A 22,042-nucleotide genomic window follows, 5' to 3' on the forward strand; every position below is an offset into this window, starting at 1 on the left:
CAACAGACTCAGAATGGTGGGTGTACCTGTTGTAGCGATGTGCTGTGATAGCAGCAAGAAAGTTTTCTTTGTAAGTTATGCTGCAAATCACTCACAGGGCAGTTGTTTTTTTTCTTATTTTTCACCATATGAGTCTGTTCTACATCACTGACTTTCCATTGGAACATGTATGCCACACTTTATTGAAAACCACATTCAGACTTGACAATAATACAAAAAAAAAAGCAGATATTCTTTTTGAAGGATTTATTGATCGAAAAACATTCTACAAGCAGTTTATTGTGAAATATCTATAACCCCATTGCTATTAACTGTACAAGAGAAAAAAAGGGATAAAAATAAAAACACAAACAGCTCAGTGAAGAGGAGTCAAATTTTTTTTTTCCCCACACCTCCCTATGAGATCACGTATAAACCTCTGATATTAGCTGCCCTGGGAAACGTCACTTACAACACCGAACATTGTTTAAAAGAGTAGTTAAAAGTACATAATGTACGTATAACGCAGAACATCCACAGGACATATTTTATTTTGTGCTGTTAGTGTGTACACGAATTTAAAAATGACTAACAGACAAAAGAATAACTAAACATACTATACAACGTTTATTTACAGTCAAGTAAAATTTCACTGCAACGGAAGGCTAAATTGAAGAACAGAACAATACAATGCAACTTATAATTACATTCCATCTTATTACATTAGCATTTGTGTTTGTAGAGAAAACTCAACAATCTACTTTTTTTTTTTAATTAGGTTGTAAGTAAATATTTTGAAAAGATGAATATGGACGGAGAAGGGTGGGAAGTGAAAATGTTCATAAAAGCAAGGTTGCTTTACCGCCGTTTGGTCACTCGTTTAATCTGTTGGGACGTTTTGTAGAAGATTGACTTGGATTTCTGAGGTTCGAGCAGGTCGAGATTTCCTTCAGAAATGCTCCTCACAACTCTTCGAGGCCTGTTCTCTTCAGAACCTAAAGACACAAAACAAGAAATATTATCAAGAAGGAACAGAATTACACTTGTTGTGTTCCTGGTAGCTCTAAATACATGCACGCGAATATCATTATTTCATTTTAGACACTTTGGAACTTTAACACGGTTCTTTTTACCTCCGTCGAGGAGGTTATGTTTTTGCTGTCATTTTTGTGTCTGTCAGCATGGTCATGGAAAAACACTGGCTCGATTTTCATGGTGGAAGGGTGTAGCATAGACCAAGGAAGAACCCATTAAATTTTGGAGTAGATCCGAATTACCAATTAACAATTTTTTGTATCGTGCACGCACAAACATGTCATAAGTAAACTGAACAGTATGCTCTGACTAAGAGACGAGTTATAATTTTGTCTTTAGTGTCTCAATGCCTTCTTTAACTGTGTTTTTCTGTCTTGACACTTACCAGCAAAACGATGCACTCGGAGTGGTTTCCGGGACACTGAGGGGTCTTTCTTGATACGCTTCGGTGCAGAGAGATCCTGTGTTAACTCTTCTCGGATGCTCCTACAGTGGAAAATATGGACGGGGAAAATAGAAACTTATTAAATATAACATCAAAAGTGGAGTGGCTATAAGTTTTATTATTTTGACAATTTTTGCATAGCTTTAGCCTGACCTCAAATATTCATAAATATGTCAAGGCATAGTGTTTAATCCACTGCCAGTATGAATCAAAATGACTGACGTGGATATAAGATAAAAGACTAGTTGGCACATTACCGGTTAAATTTACGCTTTCCTTGTGCAGCAGACGTCATGTCCATGTAGGTCGGGTTGGCTCGTCTCACATCTTGTAAAGACGGGATCTGTTGTCTGCAGAACAAAGGCTCACGTTACAGTCACATCTCTGCGGTTTGGACTTCACATGGGAATGAGCAACATTTCCCTCCGTGTGTACAGGAGACTAAAAGAATAAAATAGCTTATAACGGATCGTTTTGTTTGTTCTATTACAAAAGCTACGTGTACATACAAATATTCACTTTTTATATTTGATGCTTCGTTTCAGTGCACCTGCATTCAGAAATTTGGCTATGCAAATTATGTTCTCTCAGATCACTTGAAGCACAATCCCTTCTTTTCTTTTTTTACCATGGCACCTTCAGGTAAAATAACATTTTAAGGCTGGGCGTTCCCATTTTCTTTTTTAAATAATGTTAATTAAACAGTTGTAGACGTGCACTGACAAGCTCTCATTATCCTGATTTCAGCATTTTATTTTTTATTTTTTTTTTTACATGAATTATCCATTGAGTTTCAAATTTGACTGATTCTACCTCAGGCAAGGATTCAGTTCATAGCTCAGTTGGATTTCTAGCAAGTCCACACTTGCTGATATAAAGTTTAAATGAACAAGGATATAATTGAGGACAACTGCTCTAAACTCAATGTCTGGCTTTGCTTTAGTGGCAAAGCTAAATCCAGCCACTCCTTTGCAAGGACACAGTGACACCGTACCGACGTTTTAGAGACGGTGCATGTGACTGAGCCAGTCGTATGAGCTGCTTGGTAAGAACAGCTGAAAAACCTACCACAGGAAATCTACCTGGTGAAATCGGTCTCACATGTAATTAACCGTAACCTGTAATTGGCCTTATGTAAATAACCTTACTCATTTATGACTCAGCCAGGTCTCTAGATTTGTCTTATTGGTGTTTCTTTTTCTTCACAAGAGTTAAACTGTCTAAGTCACTCTGAACTTTCTCCTCTTTATGTGCTACACTTTGCATAAACATTGCCACTCAGGCATCACGCAGTTAAAAGAAAAAAAGAAATCACTTTTCTAAAGCCGTGAAAGAGTGAAACTAAGTTTCTTGAAGTCGACGAGTCTCTACCTTCTGGTCTTGTACAGAGAAATCTTTACAAATAGCAATGCTTTTTCTTGCTATCTAAATTCAACAGCTTTCCTTTGAGATTTGACAGGGTGCTAAGTGCTCTCATAAAGTCTGGATTAGCCCTGATCTTTAGTGTTTGAGGAAAAACAACTCCTCGTGAAACATGCTGCTGGAGTAGCGGAGATGTTTTGAAGGAATTCAATTCATTTATACTCCGATTTTACTGATTTTGATGTTGGTTAGAAACAAACAAATGCAACAAATCAAAAGACTCACGCTTCGTGTTACTGTGAAGACTCCTATGTTGGAAGCATCATTCACTGATACAAAGCCTTTCTGCTGCTATAGCTTGAAATGTTTTGTTTGCCACTTCCAGCCGAAGACACCATGACGTTTCTCAGCTCAGCTGACTTAAGCCTCTTGGCCCAATGTTCCAGTCTGGAAACTTGCTGCTGGTGAGAATACTTATACTATTTACACTGCAGTCTCTGTCTTGTTTTGAATAAGGTTTGGGGGATTTACCACTTTTGAATGGTTTAGTTACCATCCACACTTTGAATGCTTTGAAACTTTCAGTGGGCAGCCAGACTGATGTGTTTTGAGACCGTTTTTAGTTTTTATTTTATGGAAAAGATTCAGGTTCCCTCTAAAGCAATTCTTTAAAATGCAAAAGGTGTTTTTGAATTAAATAAATAGAAGATTTTTTTTTTAATGAAATTCTAAAAATGTACTGCACTGAGGCTTGCCTAAAATTTGATAATTTATGCTTACAGCTATGTATAATTCAAAATGTGTTGTACGAGAGCTGTCTGGGCTGAATATTGAACCAACTTTTGAATTGTATCATTGTGCTCGTGCGAGAGAGTTAGGCATTTTTAGCGAGATTAGATCTGCTGCTATGCTATTCTACTTGGCTACTGATTGGTCAATTGTTAGCTTGACAAGAGATTTATAATATTTGATCAAATCAATCTTACATGATAAAAGAGACATCTGGGTGAGTGCAGCACAGAGAAAAGGATAAGAAGCACATGAAAAACTGAGAAATATAAAGGCATATGTGTTACATCAGATAGCGTCTGGTGTTCGCGAGTTTCATGATTAAATGCATATGTTCAGTAAAAAAAAGTGAATATCTTGTTGCCAACTTGCTGCTCAGTGAAATATCTGGAACCATGTGAAGTGTGTACAGTAGAAGGACAGACAGTCAAAGAGAAATCTGGAAACTGGCTAAAACAATATGGCTCTTACACTTAACCCCTAAATAAGTATGTACACTACCAAACATCTATCAAAAGAAAAAGTTAAGACATGAATATTTTCTCACCTTTTGGTAGGAACCGAGTTTCCCTCATTGGGCCTGGGAGGACGAAGTACATGGCTAGGACCTGAGATGTCTGTGGACTTTGATTCCTCGCCGCTTATTATGATGGTTGCGTTATTTGCAGTTTGATCATCATTGTCCAGAATCTCGAAGGTCATGTTGGGATCCATGTTGCTGGAGGAGCCCATTAGCAGGAATGGCGCAGGTTTTTGAGCAGGTTCTGGTGTGTACTGGAGGGGATACATGCCCTCCTCAAGCACTCGGGCCTTAGCGATGGTCTGGGGGCTTTGCGGTGGCAGTGATGCAGAGAGATTTCTCCTGATGGGCATTCTGGGAGGTGGTTCTGGTTTGGTATTCATCTGATTTTCTCTACCTGAAAACGGCAAACGGTAACAGTTAACAGAAAGTAAGCAAACCAAGCAGCAATAAAATACATTCAACCTGATCAACAAAAAACAACCAATGAAGGTTGAACGCAGTCACAAAGGTACCCTTTACATAAACACCAAAAGAAACCTTTGTTTTACAGAGTAAAACCTTGAAAACATGTGTTCTCCATCAGCTTCTTACTGTGAGTGATGGGCTCCTGCATGAACACAGCATTGTGTGCCAGAGTTGGAATAGTTTGGTTTCTTCATATTAGAGATTGATGCACTTGTGGTCTTCACACTGGTATGAAGTAGGTGGGATTCAGTGGAGAGAAGGTGATGTCATGAATCAGATTTCAGCTTTAACTGGATCAAAATCTGATAAAAGTTGTGTGTTTGTTGCTTATGTCTGGCACTGAACGCTGATCAAAACATGGCCACACGTTGCTTTTGAAGCAGGTTAATTGGGTTTCTGAATAAAAAAATTCTAATCTTATTTGTGATGGTTGCATATTTAAATGTGAATATTGACATTTATAGTTAGAAATACTTATGTTCTGAAAGTATTTGGTGGTTTTAACGAGGAATTATTTAGGTACATCTTGTTTCATGTAAATGTATGACAGAATTGTACGACATAATAATCAAAAATCAAGTATCTCTATACAGATGAGAATCTAACTAGACCAAGAACTGTATTCTGCTTTCTGTATTTAATTTCTTTTATAAAACATTAGCCCTGTCTGCAAAACAAATGGTGCATCCAGTGTTTATTGGTCCAAATGTTGTGGTCTAAAAAATGTCACATAATATAGGATGTGGTATGGCATCAATGAGTTGAGGTGCTAACAGAGAGAACATCATCACAACAACTTCTTTGCTGACGCCAGCATCTGTAACAAGCCATTCTTATATTTATCAATGCATTGTTTACCACTAAGTGCTTGGAAAGTGAAAGCAAATCAAACCACTTTAAAAAAAGTAAGCAGGCCAACAGTAAACACAACCCTCCCCAAATGACGCCGTCCCCTATACTCAATCAGTAATCAGTAATAAGCGCTGAAGTGCCTGCCTTAGGCTAAACAATGCAATTTAAAAAATGTCACAACAGAGAAATGAGATGGATCATTCCCTTAAGTTACATCAAAGTGTGAACAGTAGTGTTATACATGGCACAAGGCAATTAAATGTTATAGTGCCCTTCTTGCGCACTGAGACTTTACAATGTTGGAACAGAGCTGTGACATGCATTTTTAGTCAAAAAACAAAAAAAACCTTACATATGAGTGAGTACGGAGGGACAATGAAATCATGGAGAGATTAATGTTCAACTCAAAAACGTATCTCGTACACTGCTTTCTGACAGTATGTAGTCACATGAACATGTAGCTAGCCAAGAACTTTAATGTTTTAAAAAGTTTTCAAGGTTGGATTATATTTGATACAACTGTGGTTGTAAATTTCATCTGGGGACTAAAAAAGGTTCATTGATAAAGAATAAAACATGAGTTAGTGGATTTTTTTTTTTACTGAGATATTGTGAGAATTAAAAAGAAATTACTGGCTAGCCTTTCCCCAGAATTTGAGCCAGAATGTGCTATTGCTAAAATGACCCTCATAAAACATAAAACGTTTCACCACAACATCTCTGTGCCCAGTTGTCCCTCATAAAATCAAGGGCACAATCGATGCTGCGAGCAGGTTTATAACTTTAAAATTAGCTGTATCAATATTTATTTTGTGAGTTAAGTACGCTACAAGATAAGACTGCAAACTGACTTTGTTTGTTAGAGAGAAAAACACCACGCTGCACTGTTTTGATATTTAAACTGTTCATTATTCAAACTATTGTTTGTTTTTTTCAGCATTCTCTCTCTTTTCAACAAGGACGACTAAATTATATCATCATTTATTTAAATACTAATTGATGCGTGAAATTGTATCCAGTAATTTCTGCCCACATTATCTAGCTCCATGTAAAAATGACAGCAGGGGAAGAAAAAAAAACCTTTGCAGGTTGCAGAGCAGAATGAGGTTAAATCACGGTGTCTGCATCACATTATGAACACCATTACACTCATGGCATTTCCTGCAGAGGTATGGTGGGGGTGAAGGAGGGGTCTAAAAAAAGGAAAAATGCCAGCACATAAAGGAAGTGCGAACACTAAATGCAAAGGTGAACGGCTGTTTGATACATTACCCTAAATATCAAAATGTAATATTTAGCAAATGTGAGTCAGACCTCAGACAGCACACCGAGTGAGGAGATGAAGATAAATAGCCCTTTTCTGTTGCAGAGGAGTTGTCCCTAGCAATAAATGGCAGCAGAGTTCCTTCAATCACATATTTTTGGCTTGTAGGGGATTAATACATGCATGAGTTGCTATTTCTGGTGGAGGCTGCACTGAATTAGGGTCGCCTGGTTGCTGCTGCCTGTTTTTTATAGTGCGCCTTTTCTGGTTGGTGGAGCAGGGGAGTTTACGTCTGTTGACGTTTTTTCCTGCCCTGCTGTGGATCTGCATTTTCATGAATGAAGCTCAAGAGGGATTGGGAGGGTTAGATGCTAGACAGACAGAGAAAAACATTTGAGGGTGGGAGGGGGAAAAAAAGGCAGAATGGAGGAAAAAGCCAGACTAAGAGCAAAATCTACGGAGGAAATAATAGATAATAATAGAAATAGATGGGGTATAGGACTGAATGAGAATAGAAAAAGAACATGATGAAAGGGGGCAGGGGGGAGGTAGCTGAATGAAAAATCATGAAGCTATGAATAAATGCATGTGTGGAAACAACACTACATCGTGGAATGCAGATATATTCCATCAGAGTGATCACTTTTGTGTCATTCGCCATTATTAAACAGTGCACAAAGAGTTAATGCTCTTTCAAAACCCCAACCCTCTCTCAACCCGGTGAAATTTGATTGGCTTTGCAAGCTGCAGGGTGGAGCCATTTCTCATAACATGCTGCAGTGACTACCATTAACAGCTGAGGAAGCAGTAAGGGACTGAGAAAGCACAAGATCAGAGCAGTTTGTCTGAATACTAAATAAAAGCTTTAGTTATTAAAGCACATCTGTGTGCCATTTGTACTCTATACACTTTCATTTCAGAGAGTCGCAGCTGATAATACTGCACAACATGTATGACGCTGCACCCACTGTGTGTATACTGAAGGTGTGTGTGTGTGTGTATATTTTATATATATATATATTATATATATATCTATATGTGTAATGAATGAAACTTAATATATTAAATGAAGTCTGAATAGATTGAACGAAACCTTGAATATCGTTGATGAAGTCCTGACTTATTGAACTAAACCGTGAATATGAAGAGTCTGAATTATGCACTCATCGATTGCATGAATTGATATTGAACGAAACCTTGAATAATTGAATGAACGTCTAGTACTAACGTCAGACTTCACGGATCGTGTGTAACGTGTGGATGCTATAGCTAAAGTGGAGTGACAACGGTCAGTCCGATCCATATCGTTAGCAAGCAATATTAAACTAGGAGGACAATCATTAAACTGCGTCGACCGGGCCAAAATCCCCCCGAATACCCTGATCAATACAGTTTTCCTGGACAAGGAAGTTTCGCTCCTCCTTTTAAATTACGTGGCAGACTAAAACAGGCAGGCAGCTGTTTGATCAGGCCAACCTCAGCATGCCTTCAACCTCACAGGAGTGCCCCACACCCCAGTGCAGGCTCGGACTGGGCAGCCTGGTGCTACTTGCAAATGCCAAGGACCGGGCTCTGTGCCACAAAATTTGGGCCGTGGCCTCCGATGTGTAATTTTGTATGGATGTTATTTGTTTATTTTGTAGCCTTTGGCAAACATTTGCCAGCAGCCCCAAATGGACTTGTGGCCCATTTGCAATCCATTTTTGGAATAGGCGTGTGGTTGCGCTGGCTAATATCGGGTTAATATTTGCCTCTTCATGACAGGTTTCAGAAGTTACGATTTCGGCACGCAATTCGCAAGTTATTTTATCAATGGTCCTCATTGTTTAAATGGCTGCCAACTAGAGTTGCGGGCGGCCTGACTGCATTGTCTTTCGCTTTTACAGACGTGTTACACAAGATGGCTGCAGGCACTGCCGCGAAGTCTGACGTCAGTGAAGTTTCTTTTTATATATATTCAAGTTTTCATTCAAGTTCCAGAGTTTCATTCAATATAGCAAGTTCACTCATATATTCAAGTTTCATTCCATATATCAGACTTCATTCATATATTCAAGGTTACGTTCAATATATTCAGACTTCATCAATAAGTTCAAAGTTTTCCTTCCATATATTCAAGGTTTCGTTCAATATTCAGACTTCATTCCATATATTCAAGGTTTCATTATCATTCAATATATTCAAAGTTTCATCATTCCATATATTCAGACTTCATTCAATATATTCAAGGTTTCACCTCCATAGTAGTCAAAGTTTCATTCAATATCATTAATTCAAGGTTTCGTTCAATATATTCAAAGTTTCATTCAATATATTCAAGGTTTCCATTCAATATATTCAGACGTCATTCAATATAGTTAAAGGTTTAATTTCCTGACGGCAATGCCATAGTGTATATATATATATATAATATATATATATATATACACATAAATTAGATAGATATATATACACATACACACATACACACACACTACATGCATGTATAAGAGGCAGCTCTAGACTGATATTTAAATGGACAGGGTGATTTTCAGGGATGCAAGTGTGAGCCAGTGAATGCATGATTTTATTAGATAGATTAAACTGTGGCTGCATGATCCCAATAACGACAAAATAGTGACGTAAATTCAACACACATGACGCTATATAGATATTAAACTATTGTTTAGTATCTAAAAGGCTTGCATGTGTGTTGTGTAAAATGGGATGGACGAGTGGACATAGAATTATTTTACAAGCTGCTGGTGCAAGGTAGACTATATTTACAAGCAGTCATTCTGGATTTTATGTAGATATAATTGACGCTTAACATTAATCTTTTTGTGTCAGGCACATTAAACTGTACAGTACTATATATCAGTCAACTGTTGGTAAAGGTACATTGGAATAGTGACTTTATATACCTAGATTTCTACGTCAAACGGCCAAATTCCACCGGGCACTGGTGTTACGTGTGCGCCAGAAGCGTCACGGTCCGTTTCAGAAGCGGCTCTCCGCTCTGTTCCGCTGAGAATACGCGGCATTTTTATTTTTGACGGACCCAACAAGCAGCCCACGTCAATCTGCACAGGGCAGCTCAAGCTGACCGGAAGTCAGACACAGAAACAGCAGAGAGAATCTGGTCGATTTTCAAAATAAAAACACAACACAATGCAATGCAATGCAATGCAATCTTAAAAACAGCCAAAAGGGAAAGAAATGAACTATGTAGCATATTTACATATTTAGAAGCATATAGACTAATGACAAATGACCAAATCTGAGCAAGTTAACAAAGTCTGGCAGGCAAAATGCTTCTAGAATGCTCCTGATGGGGTTTGAAGTTGCGCGGAGAACGGAACAGTATCGCAGCCACGATGTGGCGTGATACGAGATGTGCCCGGTGGGGTTTCCCAGTAAGGAAGGACATGGGTTATTATATTATTTGTTTGCTCTTTAATTAATTTAGATAATAAGTATAATTTTAATAGTGGATTTTCAAATACTAAAAGTTTTATTGTGTGTTGGGTGTGTCATGTTTTTATTTTGTTACCATAGTAACAAAATATCCACCATAGTAATACAATTAGAGCGCAGGTGTCGACACTGTGGATGTATCAGCACAACAAAGCAGAAAACAACCTGACTGACCTGTAAGGTATGAAGGAGGGTCAGACCAACAGGCCACACTAAAAAAAACTTTGAAAACTAAACAAAAGCAGTTCACTTATTATAATAAGTTGCAGGGAAATTTAAAAAGTGGTGACAAACTCCCCAGTGCTTTCATGTTTCATTTCCATTCAATGAACTCTGGTCATCTGGCAGGAGTATTTTCTTCAAAAGTTACATTTCCCACAATATGTTTCAATGAAATGTAGACCACCTGCAGTAAATATCATTAGATCCAATTTGAACTGCAATATTTCACAAAGGTTTTTGTGTTACGTTTCCCCAAAGGGTCCCTGTGTACAGTTTTCCCTCTATAAAAATGGTTGTGAGTATTCACATCATTACATTATTCAAGGTTTGGCCAAGACAGAATGTCTGCAGCACAACTATAAATCAAATTATATTACATGTCTGACTTTTATTGTGTATTTTACTACTCTGAACAAGTCCTCTCAGTTAAACTGCTAAAAACATGTTCGGCAAATAAAAAGCAACATGGCAAAGTGGAAATTTAGTCCTGCAAAACAACAGAAAAAATTATAAGGCACATTACAACGCAACTTTATGATCTGTGTGTTCTGCTGCAATAAAACATAGCATCATCTCTTACAGTGTGTTTGGGCAAGTGTGATGGATTGAAGGTGACAAGGAGAGAGAAAATAAGTGAATGATTGAGGGGGAGGGGGGATTAACGGGTATGAAGGGGTTTTAGATTAATGACTACAGTATGTTAGCAAGACGGGGGAGGGAGGGGAGTAGATTTACCTTTTGGTGATGGAGCAGTGTTGCACAATGATGTTCTTTTTGTGCGCCCCTCTGCACCTGAGAATTTAAAAAAAAAAAAAAAAAAAAAAAAAAAAATCAACACCAACACATCATCATAATTATAACCGGAAGCTTGAAAAGCTGTTGCTCTTCCTTACGGGATTGGTGTTTTAAAATCTGTCAAAAAGTATTCGGTGAAACTTTTCGGACATATGATCACATCTTTCGAACACAGTATTACCAAGGTGGAACACTGACAAAAGATCTATGATTCAGAGAGTTGTGAGTCTGTACAGACTGTACAGACATTCATTAACTTAAATGAATTGTAATATTTTCAGATCTCACGCAAAAAGCCCAAGCATGATGCACAAGTCAGTAGAAGTTGAAGAGACAACATGGAGGGTTTTTGGGTCTTGTACAAACATTGTAGGATTGTTTTAAACTTTTAAATTATGACCAACCAGGATGCTAACACTATTATGTGTATTCAGGTGTTGTCAAATTGTTTGTATTACAAGCAAATTACAATATTACAATAAACGAGTCAGCAGTGGAACAGACGGCCAGGTGCAGAGTTTATGGTCTCACAATTGATAAGACACCATCATAGTAATTGAGTATTGTTGGCCGGCTTTGGTTCATGCTCCACTGTCTGTCATGGCTTATATGTCATGAGGGCCTGGTGCTGCTAGGTCATGCAGAGATGACAGTTAAAAATGAACTGTGCAATCTCACGGGTCCTACAATACACACTAGACCTGGACTCCTGCCAAATACACTGCACTCTACATTTTTCAATTTTAGATGCTGTCTGTAAGGGTGTTATTTTCCTTTGAACTTTGTGCAAAACATTTACTGGGAGGATGATGTTACAATTACATAATTACTGTCTTCAGCAGAAGCAGCGTGTCCTTAATGGGATAATATTCATGTGCGCAACTGGTGTGTGTCTACCAGATGTAACCTCTTGGCACTTAACAGAATATCTCGAACCATTTATTGTGAAAGGGGAATTCTCGCTGAAATAATTGAGGCGCTCAGATTGTAAAAGGAAAATCTGGTTTAAGTGAGGCATGAACAAGTGAGCACTTACATCTACTAAATGTTATGTAAATTACAAATGGGCTCAAATGTAAGAAAGAAAAAAAAAAATCAGACTTAAAAAAAAAAAGAGCCAATGATTTGTTTGTGTTCTGGGATAACATGGTGGACTGGAAGAGGAACCACAGCGTCTGTAGATATAAAAAGCTTTTTCTAAAAGGTGATTATTATTGTCAAACACTCATGAAAACGTACTTAGAAATATGACATTACATTTCTGGTATATTCTATAACAGTCCTCTAAATCTTACACACTGGACTTTTAAAGCTTCATACCTGTAATAGACACATTAAGCAGAAAGGTACAGCTTTGGATTGGTAACCTCTCACATGTCCTTCCTTATAGACATGATGGCCATATTACACTTAGAGGACTGCCCAGTAAAGAACACTGTGAAATCTGTTTCTGTTAGCTAATCTTTGCTGTGGATCGTATTTTTGAAAACATTAGCAAGCTATGAGCTAAGATTCTGTATGTTAGGGGGATGAGCGGCCGGGTGACATTTTCTTTCTTACCGGTTTGACATAGATTCATTCAGTGCGAAGCCTCCCTGTCTCTTTCATACATTCTGGGAGGGGGAGGGGTGAGGTTGTTGTATGCACTTAATAAAGTTAATCGAGTAGGAGAAACCATTTATAAGTAATTATTGGGGGCAGCATGCTTCCCCATAAAATGACACCTTCTCTATATTTCTTCCCACCAACACAAGATGATGAATGCATGTGTTTTTTTCCTGCTTTCGGTTTATTGCGGAGCTGCGGCGCATCATCGCAGTTGCTCTTTAACAGTAACATACATTTGGTCTTCATTACAACACCAGTTACTGCAACATCTGATGTTTTTGTTAGTCAAGCATCTTCCTCGAACCACTGTGTGAAAATGATTAAGAAATAATTAGCAGATTTCTCTCTTTTTAAAATATAATTACAAGTTCAATACTTTGAGTTTTAAACTACTTATAAGATTTGACCTTTACTTGGCATTTTTAATATGGACTCATGGACAACAACTCATGGATGAATCTAAAATAAATAAATAATTATAATTGATGCATTAATTGATAATGTATATGCTACCAAATTTTTGGTAACATATGCCAGTTTTGTAACTGAACCCAAACAAACCATGAAATGAACGAATGATGAACAGCAGCAACAGAAGAGTAAATAGGACGATAAGAGTATGATGACTTACTGCATGGGCTACTCTGGTGATATAGCAGATGTGAGAAAGACAAGACAGGTGCCAATTCGCCGCGAAGCCCAGCGTTTCCCGCCTCGTTCATCTCCTGTGTTTCCTCTCCACTCCCATCACCTTTCTGCTGCTGCCCCACCCCTTCTTGGTCTGCCCAGACCACGCCCCTCTCCCTCAATACAAGGTGCTCTAGTTCAGAGTTCTCCGCCTCATCTGCCGCCGTGACCAGTCCGGCTTTACGCAACGCATAGTACTTCCGACTATAAGCTGGCAATAAGATGTTTACCATTCTGAAATGAAATGGAAAAGCAATACATTTAGACATTTTTTCCTCACAAGTTAGAGTGAGGTTAGGTGCAGTTTTGTCTGCAGTGAATAATGGTTAAGTCAATAAGAACTGGTTCTGGGTATTGTCAACCTACTTCTGCATGCGCTTGTTTTCCTGATCCTGCAGAGCAGTGAGCTTGACCATCTGCTTGATGTGTTGTTGAAGATCATTTACCTGCAGCTCCAGTCTGTGGCAATGTAGGCCCTTTTCTAACACCTGAACAAGGGGGGGGGGGGGGGAAGGTCAGAAGCAGAAATGGTGAGGCAATAGCCATTCTAACATAATAACATATTGAATTAGCACTTTTGTGGGCAGAATTAGAAGAGACAAAAGGTGGTTGGTCAGGATGCTAGAGAGAAGATGCAATGTTCTGTTTTCGTCCATGTTTCATCAGAAATGCTGTCTGCTCAGGGTAAGGGAGGGGAGTTTAAAAAAAAAAAGAAAAGAACTCTGACGTAAAGAAACTACGAAACAACAGCAGAGAGAACATTTGACCGGTGGGTGCGTCATAGTTCTGGGTCAGTTCCTGGAAGAAAGGATAAAGAAGAAAAAAATAACATGGGCATGGTTTTAGGTAACTGGCTGCTGTGTGAGGGATGAGTAAAGGGTATTGATTTATTCTCTTCAGTGATCCACGAGTGAGCTGGAGAAATAAAATGAGCACGGTTCTAATTACTGGGAGAACAGATGGGAAGAAAACAAAGACAGTCACGACACCAGTAGAGACACAGCCTACCTTCCAAAATAAACAAACAAAAAAACACCAAGCGATGAGTTTTGAAAGATGTAACCTACATTTTAAAGTTTTTCTCTATATCTAAACACGTTGATTTGTCTTCTGACATTTTACTCCTGCCTGCAAGTTATGTAATTAAGTATCGAGTTTTACTCACTGTTTGCCGCTATTGATCTGTTATCCAAAGAATTTATGTGCTCCATCACCAATGTCAGCAAAGTGGTTTTAGTATGGCTACAAACAACGCGTGCACAATTTCATTTAAGTTAAATCATCAGGAATAAAATTTGACCTAACTTCTGCATGGAGTTGTTTTAATCGGGAAATAAAAATGATGCTAAAATGTACAGAATCAATCTCGCACAACACAAAAACACATTTTTCCAGTTAATCACTCACGCTGTTTTTCACCACCGGTACATGTGAAAGGTTCCGCTTACCTCTGAGGACTGATCGTTTGACTTGAGCAGCTTAATCTCATTCTCGACGCGATGAAGCAAGCTATCGTTGTCCAGGAATCGTGATTCTGCCTCCTTCAGACGTTTGCAAATGTGTTGCTGCTGAGTGCGTAAGCTGGCAATCCTCCGCTCATGCTTACAAGTGGCCTTTTAAAAGCAACAACAACAACAACAACAACAACAGTACGTCTTTAAAATATATATATATTAATATATATATATTATACATATATTATGGATTATCCATTGTTTGTGCTAATATTAAGGCTGTATACTACAAACTGTGTATGTGGTATATCTGCAAGCAGCACTTTGGTGTTTGTTTTGGGTGACAGTGGACCATTCTGCAAAGTTTGGTACCAGAACTTGGTAGGAATTCTCTTTGTACACTTTAAATGGTATTTACAGCTGGGCCTAACACTGGGACTCGAATGGCAGAGAAGAGCCAGGAACTGGGGAGCAGTGATCCTGTCCTGTAGTGGCGTAAATGAGAGGCTAAGACAACTATAGAGAACAGAGAAGTGAAATGATGACTCAGCAGCTGTTTTTCTGCGGGGATGATGGAATCCGTGGATAGCAGCGTAAGCATCAGCTACCTTCTCAGTCTTTTCTTTGGCACAGAAGTATTGGACCTGCAGGTTGTCCTCCTCGCTGTAGCGCTGGCGCAGCTCATTCTCCTTCAGTTGTCTCTCCAGATCCAGCTGTTCTCTCCTGATTTGGCCCCTGCCCGAGAAGATTCGCTGCAGAGCTTCTGACACCCTATAGGGAGAGAAAAGAGTGATGATCAAATGTTACAAACTTTGCATTAAAAGGGCTGCATTAGGAAAGTTCAACTTAACAAATGCGAATTAATGTGCAGACAAACAACTTTAAGATTGATGACTTGAGTAAATACACGTGTAGTCTAACTGAGTCCATTGCAACAGCCTTGCAATAAAGTAAAGTACTGTCAGAGAGCTTTTCAGTCAACTCTGGTCATTTGTGAGGCTGTACTCGTGTTGTTTTGGACTGTATTCTGCTGAGAGGTGATTTTCGTTACATTTAGTGTGACTCCGATTCACACACATGAAGGACAGGATGTTAGAAGCACCTCTTAGCATGATGCAATCCAATAAAACATGGCCATTATCATAAGGATTCAAGCCAGATGTGATTAGACACTGCTGGGCCACATGTAAAGAGCAAATTTATAATAATTGCTGTGCCAAGAGCCTTTGTTTGCGTACTTAACACATCATAAATAGTCCATGGGATATTTAATAGCGTTATCAACACATTTAAACCAGCATTTTACAGTTTACACTAACAAAGCTAATAATGATGATGCAAAAGTATACAAATTATCTTGATGTTTGCATGAATAAATATGATTTACCACAATTAATTAGTGACGCTTTAAGGTTTGTATCGGCTATAAAGTCATGTTCTTGACCTTTTAATATAATCTAGACCTTTAACAAGATGCCAGTTCTGTTTGGACCAAGCCACAAAGATATTCTTAGCTATATGATGCATATATTCCCGAGATAGAGTTGAGGTGATATCCAGATTGGATGCAAGTGGCTGTCTAGTTGAGTTAAAGCACGAGGAGAGACAGGAGAGGCATGCAGGTAAATAAGACTGGAGAGCTGTCGCTGAAATGTGACTGCACTCTTCAATGTAACTCCAGTGACGTAGGAGACGTCGTGGCCTTGCTAGACTGCTGAATTTTTAATAGTGTGAGAAGCGTGCAGCCTCTATTCAGAGCCTCTCACTGTGCGAGTTGTGAATTCTGATGCCAGTGAATGAAATGTGTGGGAGTGAGACTCATTCAGCTTTTCTGTGTCCCCCGCCCCCAATCCAAATACCCCAACAGATGCCACTGTATGCCTTAAAGATGACTAGATGGAATGTGGCTCATCTGGTTTATGTAAAAGAAATCAATGTGTATATATAATTGAAATTAAAATGAACAGCTGCTCTTATTAAAATTAAAATCCACGTTTAAATAAAATAAGACAGTTATGCTCACGTTGATTACAGCAGTCCTATCAAATGCTGGTAATGCTTTATAAAGAAGTACAGGCTGTACATGTGTGGAAGACAGAAAATTACGTTTTTTTTCTCCAAACTGTCGACGTCAGTGGTTTTCAGTCTTGATCCTTGGGCCTCAACTCACATCTGCTTTTTAAATCCAAGAAATAAAATGGTCCCTAATTGGATGGATAGATTTAAAACCGGTAGTGCTCAGCCCTCTGTAATGTTTCATTTAAAGTATCATCCTGTTTCAATTAAAGGCAAATAAAATGTAAGCACAGACACAGAAGTAATTTACACAATTAAAAAGGAGTTTTAAATTTAAAACTAGAGTAATCTTTTCTTCACTTTAACTTTGTCTGAAAGTTAATTAATTACTGTCACTCTGTTTATCAATATTTTAGTATCTGGCTGCTCTATGCAGGTCTACTGACTACAGCACAGGTCACAACTAAATGTGGGAGAAAAAGTTCAAAAAGTCTTTGAGTATAAAAATATTTGTGCGCTACAGAGTTCAAATTCGTACATGGCTTTTGGTAGAATATTATAGTTTTTATTCCAAAATAATAAAACAACATGCCAAATATCTAAAATCATTTCTTATCCCTCTGAAACAGTATTAGTTTCTTCATGTGAAGCATTTTATTTTGAAAGAGAACTTTACAGAGGGACTTTAGACTGTTTTAGCTTGATCTTGAGTACAATCAGTTGTCCGTTATGAAGCGAGGGGCAGTTTAATTTGATAGAAAAGCAGGGATGCTGAAAAATTTGTGATAAGCGTTTTGATAGGACTTTGTCATATCCACTGGTGCAGCATGAGGTTACGCTGGAGATGTTTTCCAGGAAGTGACAGATTTCCAGGAGGTACAAGTGCCCGTTTCATGGCAGTGACGCAAACAAGTTGTCTAAAAAAGTGAAAAATACCAGATAAACGGGTGATCCACACAAGCAGTGGGAACAGATAAAGGCTTTTATCAGCATTGGATCATCATTTCTTAGGCTTTGTTTCCAGAACACTGCGGGTAGGTCAGCGGGCAAAAATACCACTAATGCATTGTGTTGTTGTGAGTGTGTGTGCACAGAAGCACCGGCAAATAAACAGCAGTTGGTATTTTTAACTAATGATATCCATTCTGACATTGTGTGGTGCTGATCAAAGCATGTAAAACACAGCTTTAGGAAAGGGGGAAAAAAAAGTCTTCAAAGTAAGTTTGCTTCTATTTTAGCAGCATTTTGCTGGTTCACCACACCTTGACAGTGCTGCTCAAAACTACATTTGAACTTTGGGATTCTGTTCATGTGAAGTATGAAGGCAGACTATTTAAACTTTTTTCACCATCAGTTATCGCTCCACTTATTACAGGGACGTCATGCAAGACAAATTCTGGTGGGGGTACAATTAGAGTGTGTGTGTGTTGGGTCCTTCCCCAGAAAAAAGGAGAAAAGAAAATTATGACGCAATTTTTTGCAATTTGACATACTTACTTAGAGACTTTGAATATAACTGCACTAAATCTGTTTTTATAGCTCTCCCACTTTTTTTATTATGGTTAATACTGTTTATTTATTTGGAGATTATCATGTCAATTATTTGTGAGGTTATGATTACTGAAAATCAAACTCACTCAATTTTTGTTTGCTTCACCAAAATATTTAACGGTCATATAAAAAAGGCCCATATCCATCCAATTCAAATTCATTTAGAGAATGTAGATAATAGGCACGGGATGAATGCAGCATAACATTTAATGTGGTTAAAGCAAGAAGTCTGTCTGCCTTGATCTATGAAGTTTTATATAGTATCTGCTGTCCACAGCTGCTTTATATTGTATGAAAAGCTTCTACTTAAGTTCATGAAATCCCTGCTGCGTCTGAAGGCAGCAGGTCTGATATGTTGCAGCCTCTGAGAAGTTCCTTGCCAGGGCACAGTGCCGTTACACACGACTGTTCACGGTGTTTACCTTCATCACATTGCTTCAAAACGGCAGCAGGCTGCTACAGTAATCATACAGACATCAGACTGGTCAGTTCAAGTTGATATTCTGCTTTTTTTTTTTTTCCCCCTTTCTTTTTTTCCCCATCAAGGAGACATCTAGTTATCAGGGCTCATCACTGACTCTTTTCCAAGTTTTTTTAGCAAATGTATCTCATGTTCTAAACTTGAAATGCACTGCAGCACAAACACTGCTGTGTAATATTAATACATAATTTAAACTATGTGAATTAAAAGGTGTTGGTCAGACATGATCATATAGACGGTTTCGCACAAAAAGAAAAAAAAAAAAAACTGCCTGCTTTGGGTGCAGATTTGCGGTTATATGTTCTTGTCATGACGCCCTAAACCATCCAGACATTTCCTGAGGTGAGCTCTGAGTACTGACAGAAAGAATGAGATCAGAGATACAAGGAGCCAAAAGAAGTTTTCACCACAGGGTGCTTGGGCCCCTTTGGCCTGATTCAGATCAGGAGCTGCAGCGAAAACACAGGTTTTCCCCTTCATTTAAACATGGGCATTGTTTTTAGGCTGTGGGGGCTAGAGGGTATGTTGAAAAACAAAACACAAAAAAAACAAAAAACATGCGGCAGTTAAACCAGACTCAACTTTTGGAGAAACGAGAAGCAAGACAGAGAGACAGCGGTGGTTGAGGGAGATAGACAGTCAATGCTACTACTGAATGGAAGCCTTATATTCAACAGCAACTTAGCACCACTACTAAAAGGCTAGCTACAGTTTAGCAGTATGTTATCGGTTGTTCAAAAGCGCATCTGGCAGCAGCAAAGACTCCGCTGCTTACCTATTCATAACCAAATTCAGTAACGATGTAGGAACAATGAGGAGCATCTCAAAGGCATAGTGCACAGTCACATATGACCTACATATGTGACTATGCATATGACCTACATAAATAATCTTCATCGTGGGATTCCCCCTGAAATGGTAGCACTATCACTTTTGTCCACAGGGGGTGAAAGAATCAACGGATAGTTTAGTTGCTGATTGCGCATCCCTCGCCTTGCTCTCTCCTTCCTTAGATGAAGGAGTAATTATGAGTGACTGCAAAACATAACAAATTCCTTATCTAGAGCCTTTCTGTGCTAATGTAGAAACTTGGTGGTTCAACATGGCAGACTCCATGGAAGATTTATTATCACTTGACCATAAATGTCAATAAATAAATATAGATACAGATAAAAAACCTGAAAAATACTGAAGTTCACTGAATCTCATTCTTGATTCTACAACCTCAACTGCTGTGCATAAATACACCCTAAACTGTCCAATCCACTTGAGTATTATAAATATGGCTGAAAAGTCACCAAAACCACTCGGAAAACCACAGGTCCCATGAATGTATCACTACTGTACAATACATTGGCAAACACAGGCTACGTGCTCATACTGCCTGCAATCAGTGTCCAATTACATCGTTTACAATAAAAGGTTTTGACACATAAACAAACACCTATTGATGTATCTCACGTTACACTCTGAATCACACTCATGTACATGCTTACCTTTTGAACTCTGCTTGTTTCTGGGAGGAGATCATATTTGAAGCCCCCGGCACCATGTTCTTCTCCTCGTATGCTTTTAGTTTCTGCTTTAACTGGAGAATCTTTAGAAATGCAACAGAGCATTGACAGTCAGCAATGAACCACTGATCACGGTGACCGTTTAACTGAGAAATTTTAAGCATGAGAAAAGATGGAGCATGGTAGTGTTGCTTGTTTCATATTACCTCTTGACGTTGCCTCTCACATATCACTGCATATTGGCCAATGTGGCTGTCCAGGCTTACAACATTACTCTTCAGCTGATAGGAGAGAGAGAAAAATATAATCGTTTTAAAAGGAATTCATACTTTCATAATCGAAGAACCACAGAGGTTTGATTAGAATTAACAATTATAAAGCAATATAACTGAAATACTAACCGAGGACTTAATCTCCTTGGCCCTGTTGGCATACTTAAGTGTGTTGTGGGTGTCATCATATGACTTGGATGAGGGGCTAACATTGGCAATCATAACCGTCCTGCAGTTGCCTCCCAGGGAGTCTTTAAGTAGCCGAGTCAGTTTGCTGTCCCTGTATGGTATGTGAGTTTTCTTACTCTGAAACAAATAAGAAAAGAAAACATTAGCCCAATGTCTGGGTTCGCTTAAAATGTCAACAGATAAGCAGCTCACAAAATATGACAAAGTCCATTGGGTTTCCATAGAAAACACCTCAAATGAATGCTTGAAAGAAACAAAAGAAAAAATAGTAATAGAATAGAAAAATAGAAAGAAATAGTGCGTTATTGCTGTGGTATGCAGATAACCATAAATTTGAAGTGCACCTGAACATGCATTCTCCATCTGGACAAGCTCCTCAAGTGAAGCTTAGTCCGATTACATTGTTTGGTGGGGACCAATAAACCTAACACGAAACAAAATTCAGTATGGAGTCTTTATTTTAGAGTTTAAACGGGGAGAATCCATCCACAACGATGGTCTCCAGACTACTACTTGTCTGTAATAATGGCATTAGATAAACTACAGCTGCTTACGTGAGTCACAATCTCGTGGGCATTTGGATTGCAGAAAGTCACATTAAACTTAAGTAACAAAGGCGTAAAATGATCTCTTTTGGGGTTCACAGCTGTGCCTGAACTCCTCCCTGGAAAATCCCTAAGCCGACATCTGGATTCAAAGACCTTGGCTATAGTTCATGTCAGGTCCAGGGAGTTGCAGGATAGCCGTGCCATTTTGAAAAATGTCATTTTTAATAAGAGCCGACATTCAACCGAATTCTTCGACGATTAGTTTGGTTAATCATGGGGAATCTGTATAGGTCAGGCAAAATTGATTCTCAAATGTGTCACGATTCTCTCTTGAACAACTATGTGTCAATGCAGAAACGCCAATAATCGGAAATCGACTGATTATTCAACTGTCATGTTATTAGAACGTTTCATCAACTAGTTAAATAATCGTGTACATGCCTAACATTTACAGCCTTAATGCAATTTGCTAACTAAATTAACAGAGCAAATTATCGGTTTCTTAATTATGGATCATCCCTAATATGCCATTTTA

General features: G+C 38.5%; 1 protein-coding gene across 2 annotated transcripts in view; it reads right to left on the bottom strand.

Moving 5' to 3' along the window:
- Positions 1-231: 231 nt before the first annotated feature.
- Positions 232-22,042, bottom strand: part of kif18a (kinesin family member 18A) — a 30,509-nt gene continuing 8,698 nt past the window's right edge. Inside the window, exons 7-18 of one of the 2 annotated variants that reach the window (XM_010731211.3) lie at positions 20,900-21,076; positions 20,705-20,779; positions 20,481-20,581; positions 15,545-15,707; positions 14,931-15,095; positions 13,849-13,970; positions 13,427-13,716; positions 11,128-11,184; positions 4,158-4,527; positions 1,717-1,809; positions 1,400-1,500; positions 232-974 (exon numbers count right to left, since the gene is read on the bottom strand). In XM_010731211.3, coding sequence (XP_010729513.3) covers positions 838-974; positions 1,400-1,500; positions 1,717-1,809; positions 4,158-4,527; positions 11,128-11,184; positions 13,427-13,716; positions 13,849-13,970; positions 14,931-15,095; positions 15,545-15,707; positions 20,481-20,581; positions 20,705-20,779; positions 20,900-21,076 — 1,851 coding nt within the window. In that variant the 3' untranslated portion in view covers positions 232-837. The remainder of the gene's footprint in view (positions 975-1,399; positions 1,501-1,716; positions 1,810-4,157; positions 4,528-11,127; positions 11,185-13,426; positions 13,717-13,848; positions 13,971-14,930; positions 15,096-15,544; positions 15,708-20,480; positions 20,582-20,704; positions 20,780-20,899; positions 21,077-22,042) is intronic. The other variant, XM_027281297.1, reaches the window with a different exon arrangement.

The sequence above is a fragment of the Larimichthys crocea genome, chromosome VIII, assembly GCF_000972845.2.
Source record: "Larimichthys crocea isolate SSNF chromosome VIII, L_crocea_2.0, whole genome shotgun sequence".
NCBI classification, from domain to species: domain Eukaryota; kingdom Metazoa; phylum Chordata; class Actinopteri; family Sciaenidae; genus Larimichthys; species Larimichthys crocea.